Genomic DNA, 18,870 nt, shown 5'->3' with positions numbered 1-18,870 from the left:
TTGTATTTCCTTATATAGGTAGGAATTATTTCCTAAACAAAAAATCACTTGTAAGAAAAATGATACATGCCTCTTATTCATTTCCTTAAACAGACATGCATTAATCCAAAGACTCTAGACCCATAACAATAAAATCACATTATTCTAATTAATCTATTTTCAGCTCTAGAATCTTGGCCTTCATCAGAAAGCAGATAGGCTTTGCAATATTTAGGTTACACAGGTTTTATTGCCTAGATAAAAGTAGTCACATTTTATTATTTATTTCTGTGATGGTAGAACCCATAATGAGCAAGACAGTCCGCAAACCAATAGGGAGAGTCAGTTCCTACCAAAACAACATGAAAAGAATGTTGCAAAGTCATGTAATCAAAAGTTAGAAATGTCAGAATTAGGGTTGCCTAGACAATCTTAATTCATCCCATTTGTGTGTATGCATTAGTATACAGTCCTTAATTACAGGGTTATGTACTGTTTTCCTACAGGACCCCATCTCAGTCAGTACACAGGGTGGACTGTACTTAGAGAATGGGGTAGCTGTTCAGTATTTATTTTTACCCTCCTCATCCAAAGTATGGTCCAATTTATTGATGCAGAACTCAGAAACCCTCCCAAGTTACGGATGATCACGCCGCTGAAGTGCCAATCTTTTTTTTCCCCGCTTCGCCGCTTGGGGTGGCAAAAAAGCTGGTGCCGGCCCTGTTAGCAATACTGTTGATGTAAGTACTAGTGGCAGTGACTGCAATTGATTAGGGGCCTTAAAACTACCACGTCAACAACGAAACGAAACTATGTATCCAAAACTTATCAAATCTTCTGATCTTAACAAAACTGGCATCTCTGGTAGGCTGGAGTGCCATTTGGAGCTATTCTCCCTCTTTCAATTCCTCCCTCTCTGCCCCAGGAAGGAGGGAGGCCCAATATGCAAAGTCCCCAGGCCCTTATCCTTCCTGGGTCACTCCAACTGTGACTAAAACTTGTCAATCTCCCTTTCCCTCTTGTTCTTAAAAAAAGGACATGGAAGCAGTGGGTACTGTTGGGGACAACGGTAAGTGAGGAAAGCATATCATAGTGTGATGTGAGTGTCTGGAGGCAGGGCTGTGCAGGATGGTAGAACACAGAAATGTTGTCAAGTATCAGAGGGGTAGCCGTGTTAGTCTGAATCTGTAAAAAGCAACAGAGGGTCCTGTGGCACCTTTAAGACTAACAGAAGTATTGGGAGCTGTCATAACTATAAAGGGAAGGGTAACAGCTGTCCTGTGTACAGTACTATAAAATCCCTCCTGGCCAGAGACTCCAAAATCCTTTTCCCTGTAAAGGGTTAAGAAGCTCAGGTAACCTGGCTGGCATCTGACCTAAAGGACCAATAAGGGGACAAGATACTTTCAAATCTTGGGGGGGGGGGAAGGTTTTTGTTTGTGTTCTTTGTTTGGGAGTGTGTTCGTTCTCGGGACTGAGAGGGACCAGACATCAATCCAGGTTCTCCACATCTTTCTAAACAAGTCTCTCCTATTTCAAACTTGTAAGTAAATAGCCAGGCAAGGCGTGTTAGTTTTCCTTTGTTTTCTCAACTTGTAAATGTACCTTTTACTAGAGTGTTTATCTTTGTTTGCTGTACTTTGAACCTGAGACTAGAGGGGAGTCCTCTGAGCTCTTTAAGTTTGATTACCCTGTAAGGTTAATTTCCATACTGATTTTACAGAGATGATTTTTACCTTTTTCTTTAATTAAAAACCTTCTTTTTAAGAACCTGATTGATTTTTCCTTGTTTTAAGATCCAAGGGGTTTGGATCTTGATTCACCAGGAGTTGGTGGGAGGAAGGAGGGGAATGGTTAATTTCTCCTTGTTTTAGATCCAAGGGGATTGGATCTGTGTTCACCAGGAGTTGGTGGGAGGAAGGAGGGGGATGGTTAATTTCTCCTTGTTTTAGATCCAAGGGGATTGGATCTGTGTTCACCAGGAGTTGGTGGGAGGAAGGAGGGGGGATGGTTAATTTCTCCTTGTTTTAAAATCCAAGGGGTTTGGATCTGTATTCACCAGGGAATTGGTGAAGGTTTTTCAAGGCTTCTCAGAAAGGGAAAAATTGAAATGGTGGCAGCGGAACCAGAGCTAAGCTGGTAGTTAAGCTTAGAAGTTTTCATGCAGGCCCCTACATTTGTACCCTAAAGTTCAAAGTGGGGATCCAGCCTTGACAGGAGCATAAGCTTTCGAGGGTAAGAACCTCACTTCTTCAGATGCAAGAAGAAGTGAGGTTCTTACCCATGAAAGCTTATGCTCCCAATACTTCTGTTAGTCTTAAAGGTGCCACAGGACCCTCTGTTGCTTTTCACAGAAATGCTGACTCCCATCTCTGGCTGGCCAGTGATGCCAGCCACCATCATTCACCTGTTAAATTTTCAAACAAGCACCTTCATAATATCCCTTGTGCTGCCCCACATGCTTGGAAGGAGCTCCCCATTAACACTGCACAGCCACCTCATTATCCGCTTTCAAAACTTTCCTTGAAACTCTCCTTTGCCATGATGCCTATAAAAAAAATTGAGAACTGTTATGCTGAGACCACTGCCTCTCATACCGCCAGTATTGTCTCATTGTTTCCCTGTACTCCTTTGTCTGCCTGTTTCCATCAATTGTCTTCTTTCTTATAAGATTATAAACTCTTTGGGGCAGGAAACCACCATTTTCTTCTGTGTTTGTACAGCACCTAGCACAATAATGTCCTGGGTCATGCCCAGGGTTCCTAGGTGCTTGGGAATGCCACTACTCTCTATTAAACAATAGTCCAGATGTGTGGGTGGAGAACTGGGGACTTAAGGAAGAGAGTATTTCTTCAGGGACCAGAAGAGGGGCTGTAGGGGACACTGGGATGGGACACTTGCATCTGAAGAAGTGAGGTTCTTACCCACGAAAGCTTATGCTCCCAATACTTCTGTTAGTCTTAAAGGTGTCACGGGACCCTCTGTTGCTTTTTACTGGTATGGGAGTTTGTTGGACCTCTGCAAGAAAGCAATCAATCAGAGATAATCCATATCAACCTTAACAGTTATCAGTGTGACTAAATACTGGCACTGGTACATGTTTATTTAAAAAGCTGGGAAATCCAAACAAAATAAAATTAATTTTGGTTTCAGGTTGCTAGACTTTCCTCCAACGGTCCAGCACAAACTGGAAAAAGCACAACTGCCTGTCTATACTACACTAACTAGTTCCCCTTTCTACCTCAACTACCTCTCTTGTACCACCCACAGCCAACATATCTCTGGTCTCATCCAAAGAAACAATAGGCAGCCTTAACTCTGACCATAAATATAATACAAAACACACATATGCAGACATAAATTGTGTATTTTCTATATACTATAACTACCAAGCCTTACAACATAGTTCACTCATTCACACAGCTTTTCCTAAACATTATAGGATCTCACAGCAGCCATCTGCAGTCTTACACCCAAGCTAATTTACATTGTTTTGTACTATATATAGTTTTGTGCATACAATGTAAATTAGAAAAGCCACACCAACCATTATTAATTATCAAAACACAGGAACATATAACCAATAAACATGGCCACAGTTTTAACTCTCGATGTATATTTGTTCACTATCTAAATACACACCTCTCTCTGTACTTATATTAAACATATGCTTTTGTGTCTGTGCTAACAGATGTTTCTCTCTCTAGATAGATGTACATTATCTGTATATATGCAAACACTTCTTTGGGTACATGTATTGAATCTATATTGCCTGGGTAGGTATTTCCATTGCAACATACAAATGTACTGTTAAAGAACTACATACACATAGATAATGTAGAGTCCATATGTCTTAGCATATCTGCATATCTTTGTGCATATGTGTATATAGATATTGTATCTATCTACATACATATTCTCTATATGTACACATATATTTTTGCATACAAGTAGTGAATCTATAGTGTTATGTGTGTAGGCAGATATTTATCTTACTAGATACAGAGCTATATACAGATATTGAGCTCCCTATGTATGAATTCTTTATTGTCTGTGGACAGAGGATTTTCCTTGTAGGTATATTTATACTCGATTGGTATAAGCCTGTCTGTAGACATAGTACTGTGTGTGTGTGTGGATAGTTCTCACTTTGTGTACAGCATTTATTATTTATACACGTGTACACACTAATGTGCATGCTCAGATACATTTAATTTCGCTTCATAACCCCTTCTCTCGAGGTACAAGTCCTGACATGTCTAGGCCTATATTTTGTTGAGCTGTAGCTTTCTTATATATATGTATTGCACAGGCCCTTCCCCCAGGCGGCAGCTGCCCCGCTGCTCTCAGCGCCAGACGCTCTGTTCCCAGGCAGCTGCCGCCTCCCAGCGCCTCTCGCCTCCCAGGCTTTATTTGTTTACAATCAGATTACGTCACCCCACCCCGGACCCCGCCTCCCGAACCCCCGTCACAATGGTGCGATCGCGGGATTGGTGGTTGCGGGTTCCCGGCCCCGCCCGTCCCCGACGCCATTTCCGTCCTGCGGCGGCTATAAGAGGCGACGCACGCAGGCGGCTTTCTTCGTCCCTCGCAGCAGGAGATGCTCGCTGTTTTCCCGGTATCGCCTCCGCTGCTGTTGCCACCGCCCCCCTGTCTGAGGAGGAGGCCGCCGCCCCCGCTCCCCCCGGGATGTGAGCTGGGGTGCGCTGCTCTCTTGTCCCCGCGTTAGAGCCGCGCCCGCCGCCCCCATGCATCCCGCCCTGTACACCCGGGCCAGCATGATACGCGAGATCGCCGCGGCCGTGGGCTTCATCTCCAAGTTCCTGCGCACCAAGGGGCTGATGAACGAGCGGCAGCTGCAGACTTTCAGCCAGAACCTACAGGAGCTGCTGGCAGGTGAGGGGCGGCGCCGCGCGGCCCGGGGCTGCTCTGGCGAGCAGGGCGCCGTCTTCAGCCGCCCCCGCCAGTGCTGCCCGCTGGCGGCGTCCGCCGGGCCTCGGCGGTGCGGGGGAGTCACTGCTTCCACCCTCTTCTGTCCGGAAAGTGGTAGCTGGACACTGGGACCCATGGGAGCCGGCCCCATACCTGTTGGGGCGCAGTGCCCCCCGGGATGGCTCCCCACACGGGATCCCTCCCCGAAGCTCAGTTTGCCCCCAAGTGTTTTTACAAGCCCAGTTGTTCTGCTTGCCTCTTTCCTAGTACTTACCCCAGCCGCCCTTGCCCTTTGTCACTTTCCAGTTCCCAAATCAGGCCTCTAATCTGTATCTTTGTAGTGAGACAAAGACGCACGACTGGCTTCTGGGACGAAACCTCTCTTGCATTTTCAAGTCGTGCAGTTTTATACCGTGCATGAGTTTGTCCGAGACGGGAATGCTTTTTAAAAAGCCACAATATCTGATAGTGTAGTCAACCAACATCATGTATCTTGTTTTTGTTCCTAGTATTATAATACAGTAACATAGTTTTTAAATAAGGAAAATCAGGGTCCTTTCCTGGCTGCTTACAAAGGTGGTGGAGAAGAGGGAGGGATTTAAACTGAAGCCTTTTAGATTTTTGTAAAACTTATTTGGACACAGATAACAATCTCTGAAAACAATCAGCACTTTGAGGTACTGAAAACCCCATCCAGTTTCAAGTGTAAAGTGTATTTAAATAGTTTTTATATCTGAAAATATTACAGAAATGGGAGTCGGGTTCCTTCAGGACCTATTTTCCAGAAAATGCACTACAGAAATCTTTTTATTTAGTGTGGTACCCTTCAAAGGCACCAGTCAGGGTCCTTTGTCCTAGGTGCTATACAACCACATTGGAAAATGTAGTTCCTTCCCTATACAGTTTCTGATCCAAGGGCCAAGTTCTGATATTCTTGTTGGTTATATTTCAGTGGCCTTACCCACCTATTTGGGTAACTATGGTGAGTAGAGCTATCAGAATTTAGCCCTAGGACAACAAGCGATATAGAAAGGTAATATAGTGGTATACAGTAAGATGAACATTCAAAATACATAAGTCTTTATTTTAATTTGTCAATAAATTGCCAGTCTGCTTTTCCCTGTTATAGTTTCATTAGCAGTACTTGCAATGGGAAAACAACGCTGAAATGTTTCAAGATGCTATTTAAGTGTATTTTTCCTCCAAAAGTTGAGAATATTTATAAATCTGGGATATCTGAAGCCCAGAAACTCCTTAATGCTTCACACAACCACGGAGTATATGAATCATTTTAAAAAATGTGAGTAAAAGTAATGACTCAGTTGCAACTAACTCATGAAAAATACTTGCCACGTGAGATCACAGTAGGTAGTGTAAATTACCTCCAAAAATATTTAAGAGCTCATCTGGAGTTTTTTCCAGTGTCTTTCAGGTTTACAATTTATTATAATAGACATTCTGAGAATGTTAGTCACTTATTGAGCTGGAAAAATCAAATTTCTCGACCGTGTCAATTGTGAAATGGGTTATTAAAAAAAAAATTAGAGTACATGACAATCATAGTACATCTTTTTGACTCTGTTATCTAGAGCTAAGCAGCACAATCTTTTTTTCTTTTTCTTTTTCTGTAGAGCATTATAAACATCACTGGTTCCCAGAAAAGCCGTGCAAGGGATCAGGTTACCGTTGTATCCGGATCAACCATAAAATGGATCCTCTGATTGGACAAGCAGCACAACGGATTGGACTGAGCAGTCAGGAACTGTTCCGGCTTCTTCCAAGTGAACTCACTCTATGGGTTGACCCCTATGAAGTCTCCTATCGTATCGGAGAGGATGGCTCGATCTGTGTGCTGTATGAAGCTGCACCAGTAGGAGGTAGCCAAAATAACACCAACATGCAAATGGTAGACAGCAGAATAAGCTGTAAGGAGGAACTTCTCTTGGGCAGAACAAGCCCTTCCAAAAACTACAATATGATGACTGTATCAGGTTAAGATATAGTCTATGGATGGATCACCTTAAAATGGATGGATAAAATTGGTTTTTACTTTGGGTGGGCTCCTCTGGGGATGGATTATGGAATTTAAACCATGTCACAGCTGTGAAGATCTGGCACACAATAGAGTGGTAAACTTTCAAGTGACAGTGCCGTAGTTTGGACAGTACCTTTTCAGTGATTTAATAGCCTGTAAGTCAGAATGATCACTTTATTTGCTAGGGAGTGAAGAAGTCCAAGGAAGGTTTCAGTTTCTCCCAGACATCTTACTTAATTTTTACACAAATTATTTCAATCCAAATCTGTATTTATAAAGTTACTCTCTGCAGTTGGTCTTGCAGAGTAAATTTGCACTATTACATTTACAAAATTGTTACATTTTTGGCAGCTCAGTAACAAGACTTGTTATAAACATAATAGTACTGGAAATTTTCTGACTTTTACCTAGCACTTACAATATGTATAAATGTACATAAAACAAACTGGTAAGCATGACCTGGGGAAATGGTCAGATTTTCATATTGTGTATTGGCCTTGAAAGTAACAAGTGACCAGAATCTGCCATGGCAACAGGCTTTAAAAAAGACCATATAAAGACACTGTCTGAACTGTGGTGTTAGCACCAGCCAGCTATCTGTACATTTGCTAGCTTGTAGTTTTCTAAGACTGAGTAAACTTCTTATTTTTAGAAAGTGGAGGTCTGGTTTGTAATTTCCTTGTATGTAATTGGGTAAAAGTCTTTTCCACAAACCACCATCTATTTTGTGAACTTTGTTAGTCATCTTTTATTTGGTAAATTATGAACTGGTGTAAATTTGTACAGTTCATGTATATTGATTGTGGCAAAGTTGTACAGATTTCTATATTTTGGATGAGAAATTTTTCTTCTCTCTAATAAATTGTTTCCTATCTTGGCATTTTAATTAATCTCTTGTCGTGATTATATAGGATCAGGCAAATGATTTATCCTCCCAGTAGATGTAAAATAGGTACTGTACCCTAAAGAATAAGAACATCAATGGCACACTGTTGGGAAACACTTGATACAGCCATGGATTAATGAAGATCACTTGTGTACAAACATTTGGGAAGTCTAGGGAAACACAGTATTTTAACATGTCACTTTAATACCTTTTTAAAATCAGTCATAATATGGAAATAACTTCAGGGCCAATTCCAAGATATGAGGAAAAGGGACAAATAACATCCACCAAAGATGACTTGAATAAATCCAGAGGATTAAAGCTTGCATGGTTTCCTGATGAAGTGAGGATATAGCAGACTTAAGTGTCCATTTTGATCTACCTTTGAAAAAAAATTCTCAATTCTTCCCAGATGGATTCCTTGCTCTATTAGCTGTTCCTGGGACACGTGTCCCATAGCCTTAAGAGCAGGTTAACCACTTGGCAGAAAGGTTGGTTGCCTTTCACTTTTCTTCAGATGCAAGCAAGATTTTCACTTATAAATCAGTCTGATGGGATTCAACAAACTAAAGGTATGTGATTTTTTTCTTTCACAGATTTAAAAAGATGACTGATACTAAATTGATATGCCCATATTGAAAAGTGTATTCCAAGAAACAAATGGTTAGATGGTTCAATTAAGCACCCTACTAAAGGCAAAATCTTACAAAGGTTAGTTACACTTGAGAAGTTCTACACTACTTTACTGCCATTTATTAAAATACTGATGAGACATGATTTTCAGAGCCATGATCTAATGTGCACATTGTTTCATGAGCATTAAATAAAATGCCTACACAACTTAGTCCCTTCCAGTAATGTCTCACTTCTTACATAAAGTTGTAAATGATAAGCAAGTGCATGGCAGAATCATTACTCTGATCTAAACTTATTGTCAAAAGAAGTTAAATTAATTGGAGACTTTCCACCTATCATGACAAACCTTGCTGATGACTGGCTTAGTCATATCTGTTTAATCACAATATTTTAGTCATGGTTTAATAGATTCCAATGCAGGGCTGATAGCCCAAATCTAGGCCTTCCTGTTAGATGATGGCTGAAAGTACAGCACTGGTCTAATAGACTGTTGCTGAGTAGTGAGGCAGAACACAACTCCTTCCTGTCTTGGAAGCTCAGCTTTACATGCAAGTTTGGACCATGGTAAAATTAAGAATTGCTTTAAAAATTACCTTCCCCCCCAACATATTAATCTACCGTTATGTGCCAACATTACTCTATACTTGGGCTTTCCTCAGTTAAGTCACGTAAGTTATTGGTCAAGTAGTGGATCTTGAGAAGCTTTCCCTTTACTTTTGAGTCTGACAGTAGCACTTTTGTCACAACTTCTAAATTGCAGATGTGCTTTAAAATGCTGCTGTCTTAATCTTTAATTTTGCATCTCTGAAACTTACACAGACTTGTAAAATTCATTGTATTCCTTTTGAAAAGATCCATCTGCTTAAAATTTGGAAGATTAAAGTGAAGTATTAAAATATAAAGACAAACTTGTGTTCAACTTCTGTGGACCGCACTAGTACATCTGAATAGATGAGGCAATATAAATGTTGCAGGTGGTTTCCTGTGAATCTAAGGTAGGAAAAAAACTTGTCTGAAACTTGCTGTCTTTACACCACAGAGCAGCAAATGGAATTGCTTGGTGTAATGTGCAGGTGCTTTTGTAAACAGTCTTCTCCTCAGCTAGCAAGAGGAGGATGAGGAAAAGTTAGCTATATAGCTTGCATTTATGACATTCATTATGCAAATTGTGAAAGCATGATCAGATTGTAGACGTGATCTTTGTCTTGCTGACAAGTTAGGCATAGCTTTGCAAACAAGTGTTTCAGCTGTGTGAGGCTGATGGTGACATTTATCTTAAAATGAGTGTACTGCCTCAGGTGGCTAACATTTTAATCTTTTTAAGGTAGGGTGGTTTCATTTATGACATAGATTAGATATAGCTGCAGCTACAATTAGTAATTCATGTCTGCTTTCAGAAAAGTTGATTTTTTTCCCCACTGGAATTATTCAGTATAGTCCATCCAACACAACTACCGCCTTCTGTGCTCAAATGGACATGAGCAGTAGCAACAGCATAGGAAGCTTAATATTGGAGGGCTTTGAGTTAACCCTGGCTACAAGAGGCCATTAAAACTTGTTTCAGTGCAAACAGGACAAATGTTGCAGATAAAATTAAACTTGTAATGGCATCTTACATTCAAAGGAAGACACAGTGCAGGCGTAAGTTGCAGTAACACAAACATATCAATAGACCATGTAAGTAGAGCATATCCCAGGATGACTTGTATGAGTAAGCTAGCTAAATTACTAGGCCTTGCATGTTGAGTATTGAATAATTTTTCTGTTTCAGTGTTCTGAGGGTAGTGAGTTTCACTGTACTTTAATGTTAAACTATTTGCCTGGCTTTAATATTTAAGCAGGTTAGACTTTACTAAGGTTATCATGGGATAAATAATTTCTAACAAAAGTGCCTTGTAGTGTACCTGGCATAACAGATGTTTCTGGTTCTTATGCATCCTCACCCTTCCTGCCTTGCGCCTCTCTCTGTTCTCCCCCCCTCCGTCTTTTGTGTAGTTCCACACAGCTGAGACTCCTTTTTTCAGTTTCTACCTCCTAGCCATCTTCCCTGTAGACAATTGCACTGTCTATTTTTCAGAGCTATCAGTGCTGCAGTTTAGTGGCCAGAGGAGCACTAATAAACATAATTTTTCCTTTGTTACCCCAGAGCTGAATATCCTTCTTTAGTAGTTGAACCAAGACGTTAAAAATGAGGTCTTTGCATTAAGACTCTCAGTTAAGTAACTAAAGAGGGATTTAGGGGCCTTAATGTTAGGCAGCCATTTAAAAAAAAAAATTTTGGCAGTTGCTTTTTAAATCTCCATTTTCTACTGATTTTTTTTTTTTTTTTAATAGGTGTTTTCCTCGATGCGGTCTGTGTGAGAGGCCTCAACTTGCCAGTTTTTGTCACAAGTGGCTAGTTCTCTCATGTAGCCTGACATAGTTTGTAAATAACTTGGTGCTTAAAGTGCAGTGTTACAGCAAACAGTTACTAAAAAGTGTGGCTCCTTCCACACTTACTGTGCCTCAATGGTTCTATATTTAATTGGCTGAGTTAAGAAGTAGGAAAAAAATCTTAATTACCAGCACTATATATTCTTCTGGGATTTGGAAATGAAACCATTTTGGATAATGCATCATTACTAGCCATAATGATTCTGAAAGTTAAATGGTATTTTTAAACCTGTGCACTTCTAATCTTCAATGGGACTGTGCAGGTGTAACTTGAGCCATAATTTAGAGTCAGTGAAACTGAAAGGGGGTACTGCAAAGGGAACTTAAACAGCTCTGTTGATGTGCAAGCTGCAAAGAGTCAAGTTCACTCCTAGAGCTGTTAGTATTTCTATGATGTGGTTAGTGAACATTTGCCACTATATTAAGCAGCTAGCGCTGAACAGCTGAGGGGGGAAAAAAGGTGCCATTTTTTTACATGGTCACTTTGAGTACGTATGCATTTAAAATCTGCTTTTTAGTTTTAATGCATAATAAGCTGTTCTGAACAGCAAAATGGTGATATTGCTTCTGTTTTTGCACATCTATGTTGAGTTTACTGCTCAACACTCCTAAATCAAGTGGCACATTGGTTTTTTTTTCCAAAGTTTTGTCTAGTACATGTATTGACTTGCAGGGAAAATGGTTTTTGTATATGGCAAAAGCTGCTATTTGACTAAACTTTAAAGATGTGTTTAAGGAGTGGAATATGTATAGACTAGAGAAATATTTGCATTAAAAAGGAATGTATATTTACATCTATTCTTGGGGTAACAGAAGTTATTTTTACATGTGTTTTACATTTACATTCCAGTGTGGCATAAAGTAACATTGTGAAGCAGGATGTTAATTCAGTGGCTTTCAAAGGCTGGAAAAGCAAGTCAAACTTTAGACAGTAAATGTCATATTAAGAGTTAGCAGTGACACTTAATTTCCTCAATATAGAAATTACAGGGTATAATTAACATCCGTTGCTTTGACACTGCACTTTAATGTATGGTTTCACAATTTCTTTTGGCTGGAGCTGGAGGATATGCTGTAGCAAACTATGTATTGTTGATATAAAGTAGGTCAACAGTAAAATGGCTGACTTACCATACATGGACAGACCTGAAATACTCCTAACACCTCAGTGCTTTCTGTACAGTGGATTTTCACAGTAGAAACTTAATCCTGTGAGACCCTAAAGCGTAACCTTCTGTACCTTTTGCTAATTCTTTGCTTTATCACACTTGCTAATTACTGAAAATGTGTTTGAACAAGGGCATTGTTCCCTCCTAGTTTCTGTTCTACTGAAGCCTAATAGATAATGAAGCCAAGTCATAATGCTGCATTTGTGACATCAGTCTTGCCATGGTAATGCTGTCATAAGCCTGTTTGTGACTTGACAAAGTAGGCCAAATGGGGCCAGAAGTGGTATTCAAATTCAATAGCAAAGGGAGAGAAATTACCACATTTTTTTTGAACAGACATTTTTTATTTTATTTCCAAGAACTGCCTCATGATACCCTTAAGAGACAGGGAAATCCAGCATAAATCAAAGCTGCACTACGGGGACCAAGTCCTAGGTTGGGGGAGACTTCTGTAGGGCTTTTTTAAACCTAAAGAATGGCAGTTCCATCTGGAAGTTCTAGCAATCAGCCACTTGATTTCTAATGATGGCTTATCACAATAACATTTGAAATGGTTTTTGGGTGGTGTGGTGGTTGTATTTGACACTTGATGCCAACCTTTGGCCTTGCAGTTCCCCTGAGACATGCTAGAATCCAGTGCAACTTTGTTTTGTGTTAGTAATTATATTTGCTTATTAAAAGCAAACATTTCAACCAGTGGGAGTTTAAAGGGGGGGAAGGAAATGACATTTAATGTTTTTGGAGCAGCCTTACATACACACAAGGAGTGGCAGCATTTAACAAAATGGCGGACAACTGGAGGGTGGTGGGGGCAGTGAGGCTTTCACCACTAGAGTCCAAGACCGCAGCAAGGAGAAGTAGCTAAGGATGTGAGGTAAGAAAAGGGTATGACTTCTCCTTAAGTTACGTAAAAATAGATTGGACATCTAGTAGCAACAGTATCAGCTGCTCATAGCTGCACTAGGAAAATTCTTAATGTGCTCTTGGTACTTTGTGCTGTATGAGGCCTAGGCATTTAATTTCTATGTACAAAAATATCTAGCTAGTTTCTCCATTTTTTCTTGAAGTTATTAACTGTGTATTGAGTATTCTCACATCCTAGTGGGTGAATATTTAATAAAGGCAACGTTCCTCCCAAGTGTTGGATATTGGAGGTTTGTAATATCTGTCTAAAATCAAGTGTTTTAAACTATCTGACTAGAATAGTTTAATCTCTCCATCTTTCAGGCCATAGTGACTTCATTATTTCACCAGTTCTCAAGTCACCAGAGAGGTTTCGAGGGCAGGCAAGTCATGCATTTCTTAATGTAAAGAAGACAAGCAGAAAAAAACCTTAATCTGCCAACCACCCCACACTTTCCATGACTTCTTTGTACATTAGAATTAAAAATCCATCTTTCCCATTTGTGAACTTTACAGAATAATTTTAAATTAGGAACAGGTGTTAGTTTGGTTACTGGGTAGTTCTCTCCTCCCCCGCTCCCCCCAACACAAATGTGATCAAAACTTTTTTATTTTAAGGGCAATTGCAGTTTTGCCACATATCTTTAACTTACATTTTTAATCTGTTTTAATATCAAGCTAAAAATTAACTTGAAAATAAAACTCAGATACTCGTAACATGGCAGATCTTATTTCCTATTTACCACACAGGAAATACCTTTTTTACTTCCCAGCAGGCAGTCTTGTCTGAAACATCAGTAAAATGTCAGCTTGAGTGGAGGCTGGCTTCATTCACTGAGTAGATGTACTGAAAGACTAATTTCTATTAAAGTTCAAATACAATCATCCATTCTTAGTAATTTTCCAGTGGTGAGACCTTTCCCAGATCATCACAAAGTCAAGCTATCAAAATGATTTAACTTTTCTAATTAAAATTGTAACTTGCGCTACAGTGCACTTTTCCTTTAAACCCCCTGACAGAACTCCTTCCCTTCCTTTAGAATTTCCATTTTTCAGACTCGCTCCCCAGCCAGCAATCACTAAGGCCAGTGTGTACCAAAGTTTCAAAATAGGGGGCAAGGTTATGCAGTAGAAGGCAGTACCAATATTTATAAATGAGTCAGGATGACATTAAAATGAATGCTAAGTCTCGTGCCAAGTTTTAAAGGAACTAGGTCTGGAAGAATACAGGAAAATAGTCTGAATTTGGATCTTATTTTGATGCATTTTATTTGCATCTGTGTTTTTCTTTCCAAGTGTGTGAGAACAGTGTAACAAATACTCTGCAGAAGAACACTTGAGGCAAATCTGTATTTGCATGAATGTTCACACCAGGCTGTTTGTGTGGCCATTTTGAAAGCTTTGCATTTGGCAGACAGCTAATCATTGAACAATAATAATCATGTGAGGGGTGACTTCACACAGCATGAACAGCAGAATACTAATAGTGAATACTCAAAGCAGTAGTTATAACACATACTTGGAGTAATTGCTAGAAATATATTTGCAAATACCATTTATCTAAATTTCAAATCACTATTTGTTAAACTCACTGGATAATTTGAGGAGAAAGGGGAGCTCAATGAACTGAATAGACTTAATGCTTGTGGTTAATGTGCCTTATTCTGACATGGGCATTATCTATACATGGGTATGTCCTAAATTTCTCCTAATTTATCAAATCCATGTAAGCTGGTGACAGGTTTTTTCAACACAAATGCCCTGGTGAACTTTGTCCCTCTTATGTCTATTCCAACATATATGAGCAACCTTTTATCATTAGTTTACAGAGGCAATACAGGGAAGACAGATGTTTGATTTCCAAGAGACTATACCTTCTTAAAATATTGGGCCCAGCCCTGCAAATATTTATGTACATGCTAAATTTTATTCACTTGAAGAATCCCGTTGAAGCCTATGGGACTATTCAGTGTTTAAGGACGGAGGTATAGCTGAAATGTTTTTTCAGTGAGGCAAAGAGGGTATTTTCTATTTACAGGGACACTGCAGTGTACCCTGCCATTGACCAAGCAGAAACTTCCAACTTTATTCTTACACACTGGAGGTACTGAATGTGCAGAAATGAATGATTGGTGCATACCCCTGCACCATGATCTCACTCTAAACATGATTGTTTCAGTATTGCTCACCCTAAATGCCCAAAAATCAGAAGTCAGAACCCCAAATATGAGTGGGTTTTTTTAAACATTTTTTAAGCTATACATTTCCAAACCTTTATTTGCCTTCTGTTTTTTGAACCTTTAGGGGGGGTCATGTTTTCAAGATTTTCTCTGCAATTGTGATGAAGCTTGCTTTCTTGTTTGCTTTTATTAAAATGCAAGGTGAGATTCTCATATCATGACCCTAGGAGCTCTGGGGTTTTAAGGAAAATACCAAATAATATGAAACTTGTGATAAAAATTTGCAGGAATTGGCCTCAAAGTGATGTGGGAGATGAGTCAAGGCCAGACAAATAATCCTGCTAGTAAGAGACAGCAGAGCATCATGCAAGCCGCATTAATGAATAGCAGTTTTTGTTTTTAGCTCGTGGGATAGTGTTTGACCATCCACCACATTCACACACTCCAGTGGGGGCTGGTGCAGAGTATGCCATATTGCTTTATGTTGTACTTTGGGTGTATTTGGAATGGGATAAGTGAGAGCAGAGGTTCCCATCCTTTTTTTTGCTGTGCCCACCTTTGGAGATTCATGTCCCAGGCATGACCCCCCACCCCTTTTTTTCCCCCCTCCCCAGCCCTGTGCCCAAACACCCTTCTCAGCTCCCTCCAGCCCTGTTGCTCTCATTCTCCCAGACTACTGTCCTTCCTGCAGCCCCAGCCAGCTCCTCTGTCAGCTGAAATCCCTACCAGTCTACACCTGGGTGATTCTGCTTGCTGGCTCCAGCTGCTTCCTCCATACCGCTTCCCAGACCCCATGCCACAGCCTGTTGCCAGCAGCTCAGCATCACATGCAGGGAGGGTGACCAGATGTCCCAGTTTTAGGGGCTTTGTCTTATATAGGCAACTATAATCTCCTCCTCTTATATATTAAAAAAAAAAAAAAGTGTCCGATTTTTCACACTTGCTATCTGGTCACCCTTTGTGCGGGGTGGGGTGTGAGTTGGAAGGGCAGGGTAGTAACAGACACTGCGGGGAGCAGGCTTGCTCTCTAATCCCTCCCTTGGCAACCTTTGGGTATGTCTTCACTAGCAACGTTAAAGCGCTGGTGTGGCACCAGCTCTGAGAGAGAGCTCTCCCAGCGCTGTAAAAAGCCCAGCTCCATGAGGGGAGTAGCTACCAGCACTGGGAGCGTGGCTCCCAGCGTTGGTGCACTGTCTACACTGTTTTTTCAGCCCCCTGAGCAAGACAGTTGCAGCGCTGTAAAGTGGCAGTGTAGACAAGGCCTTCCACTGTATACCAGCTGACACCACTGCTCCTGCCTGCAGCGAGGTGCTACCTCGGCCAGCTCCACAGAAAGTAGCCTGGATGTGTGAATGTTCTACTTCACACCAGGTCCTCAAGTCCCCTGATAATCGCATTACCCCGAGAAGGCACACCCCACAGTTTGAAAACCTCTGAGTTGCCTCCTTCTCATTCTTGTCTCTTGACAGTTTCCATTTACCGTTAGCCATTTGCCTCAGGCTCCTAAACTAATGAGCCTGCAAATTTTAGTTTTGAAGTAAGTGTACATACTAGGAATCTTTCAAGCTTCACATTTCTGCTCCAAACAGGGCTTGGCTACACTCGAAACTCCAAAGTGCCGCTGTGGGAGCGCTCCCGCGGCAGCGCTTTGAAGTGCGAGTGTGGTCGTGGCTCCCAGCGCTGCAGGTACTCCATCTCCCCGAGGAGATTAGTTTACAGCGCTGGGAGCACGGCTCCCAGCACTGGGGCACTGTTTACACTGGCGCTTTACAGCGCTGTAACTTGCTGTGCTCGGGGGTGTTTTTTCACACCCCTGAGTGAGAAAGTTGCAGTGCTGTAAAGCGCCAGTGTAGCCAAAGCCTATGTATACGAATGTGGAGCTCTGTTTGCAATATTCAGGCTATATAATTGTTAAATAGGACATCAGTGGTAGTTTGTGAAACTGATTTTACACATTCACAGTTCAGTAGTTAATCCCACTTTATGCCCCTTGAATTTGGTATGTGTTTGACTGCATCCACTGTTACTATATGTCAATCAAGTCAGAGAGAAATCCCAGTGCTGATTTGTTGGCATTAGCGTTTTGAGTGATTAGATTCTCCACAGTCTGCTTTCCAGATGTAGATGCAGACAGTATGGATCCAATGTAGGGCTGCAGACGACACAAGGTCAATATATAGAATAAGAGATGAGCTGCAGTGATTTACAAGGTAGCAATTCCATCTGAGCACTTTGATATAAATTGAAGCAAACGGCCTCATGGCTAATTATTTCAACAAAAGAACCCCCCAGAATGGAAATTATTCTGGGCAATTCATTATAGTTGATTTTGCTTTTTAAATAATCTGTCGATCCACCAGTGTGCTAACATTTCAAAACCTTTCAGGCTTAAAATACCGAACAGAACAATACTTTAAATAGCTTCCTATAAAAAAGGAAGGATTTTAGCAGTTTAAAATTTCTGAGAAACTTCTCCAAATGTCCTTGTCTCAGTATTCTGAATTCAGCAATTGTTCTCATGTAACATTCATTTTAAAAGTCCTGAAAACAGCAAAAGAAGGGAAGCACAGCAGTTCTGCCTGTTTCCCTCTTCCTGGGAGCTTATGGAGCCTGTTTTGTATGAAAACCTCCCCCAGCGGGACTCTGTGGGTTTGGAGGGATGTTAGATGGATACAAGAAACTGAGGAACAGCTTGCTCTGTTCAGCATAACTCCTCATGCAACCCAGTGGAAATACAGTGGGTGTAGTAGGGGGAATTACTAGCAACATGTTTCCTGAGTTAGCCCTCTCTATGGGAGTGGGATGAGGCCAGAAAACACTGTGGAAAGTAGCTGGTTATTTCTGTGCGTGCTCTCAGGGTCAGCAGTGGAATTCTCCACAGATTACCGTGGTCTATGCAGTTTGTAGGCTACCCATCCTGTCCCTCTGTAAGGAGAATAGAGTAGGACACTCTCCTGGGAAAGACTGATTTGACCCCAGGTACAAACTTATACTTAACCAAGAAAACTCACCATATTAGATCTTTTATTTAGAATGAGAAAGTTGCCTTCTATGCTTTGATTCAGATGCAAGTCTGACATTAGATATCATCAAAGGTAATTGGAAAATGGTAGGAAACAGCTGAAAACACTCTGTACAGCTTATGCATGAGAACATTAATTCTTAGATTGGCACTTGCCATTTGGCAAGCAAATGAATGTGGTCGGATGATATCTTGAGGTCTTCGTTGACACAGGAGTTATAAAAAGTAAAATGAACACTTAATGGCATGAGGTGACTTACTACTGAGTGTGGTCCATGTATGGGAATAGTTAGGGTTCAAAATATTTTAAACCTACTTTGTAATTTTACAGGCAGTAAAATGGTTGTTGCAAGGAAATGAAGATTTCTTTCAATAATTGATGCTTTCTTCAGGTTTTTTTCCCCATAGTCAATATAATGTAAATAAACGCAACCTAAACAGAATGAACCAAATTCTGTTGTCTGGTGTAAATCTGAAGTGACTTTTAGATGAAGTCATTGGATTATATATGGATTTACACCAGTCTATTTGCCAGCAGATTTTGGCTCAGTGAGCAGAAAATTAAACTTTTTAAAGTGCAGTTTTACTCTGAAAAGGGACTGCACAAATGGTTAAATATATGGGATTAAATATATTCAATGTACTGTTGTTGTTTTTTAAACTGTCAGACCTGAAAATGCTGCCTGGGCTTTGAA

The 18,870-nt window shown here is 40.7% G+C and overlaps 1 protein-coding gene across 1 annotated transcript; it reads left to right on the top strand.

Moving 5' to 3' along the window:
* Window positions 1-4,470: 4,470 nt before the first annotated feature.
* BTG1 (BTG anti-proliferation factor 1) lies at window positions 4,471-7,832 on the top strand. Its single transcript, XM_005279149.4, has 2 exons — window positions 4,471-4,875; window positions 6,543-7,832. Exons 1-2 carry the CDS (start codon window positions 4,728-4,730, stop codon window positions 6,905-6,907), a joined length of 513 nt encoding a protein of 170 aa, XP_005279206.2. The 5' UTR covers window positions 4,471-4,727; the 3' UTR covers window positions 6,908-7,832.
* Window positions 7,833-18,870: the final 11,038 nt, after the last annotated feature.

The sequence above is a fragment of the Chrysemys picta genome, chromosome 1 (assembly GCF_011386835.1).
Source record: "Chrysemys picta bellii isolate R12L10 chromosome 1, ASM1138683v2, whole genome shotgun sequence".
In the NCBI taxonomy this organism is placed as follows: domain Eukaryota; kingdom Metazoa; phylum Chordata; order Testudines; family Emydidae; genus Chrysemys; species Chrysemys picta.
This window is presented reverse-complemented; position numbering and strand designations above follow the sequence as displayed.

What these genes read in the sequence shown, in the direction of transcription:
- BTG1 (XM_005279149.4), top strand. Translation starts at nt 4,728, where the DNA reads ATGCATCCCGCCCTGTACACCCGGGCCAGCATGATACGCGAGATCGCC. An exon ending in CCTACAGGAGCTGCTGGCAG is followed by an intron (nt 4,876 to 6,542) that starts GTGAGGGGCGGC and finishes CTTTTTCTGTAG; the next exon opens with AGCATTATAAACATCACTGG.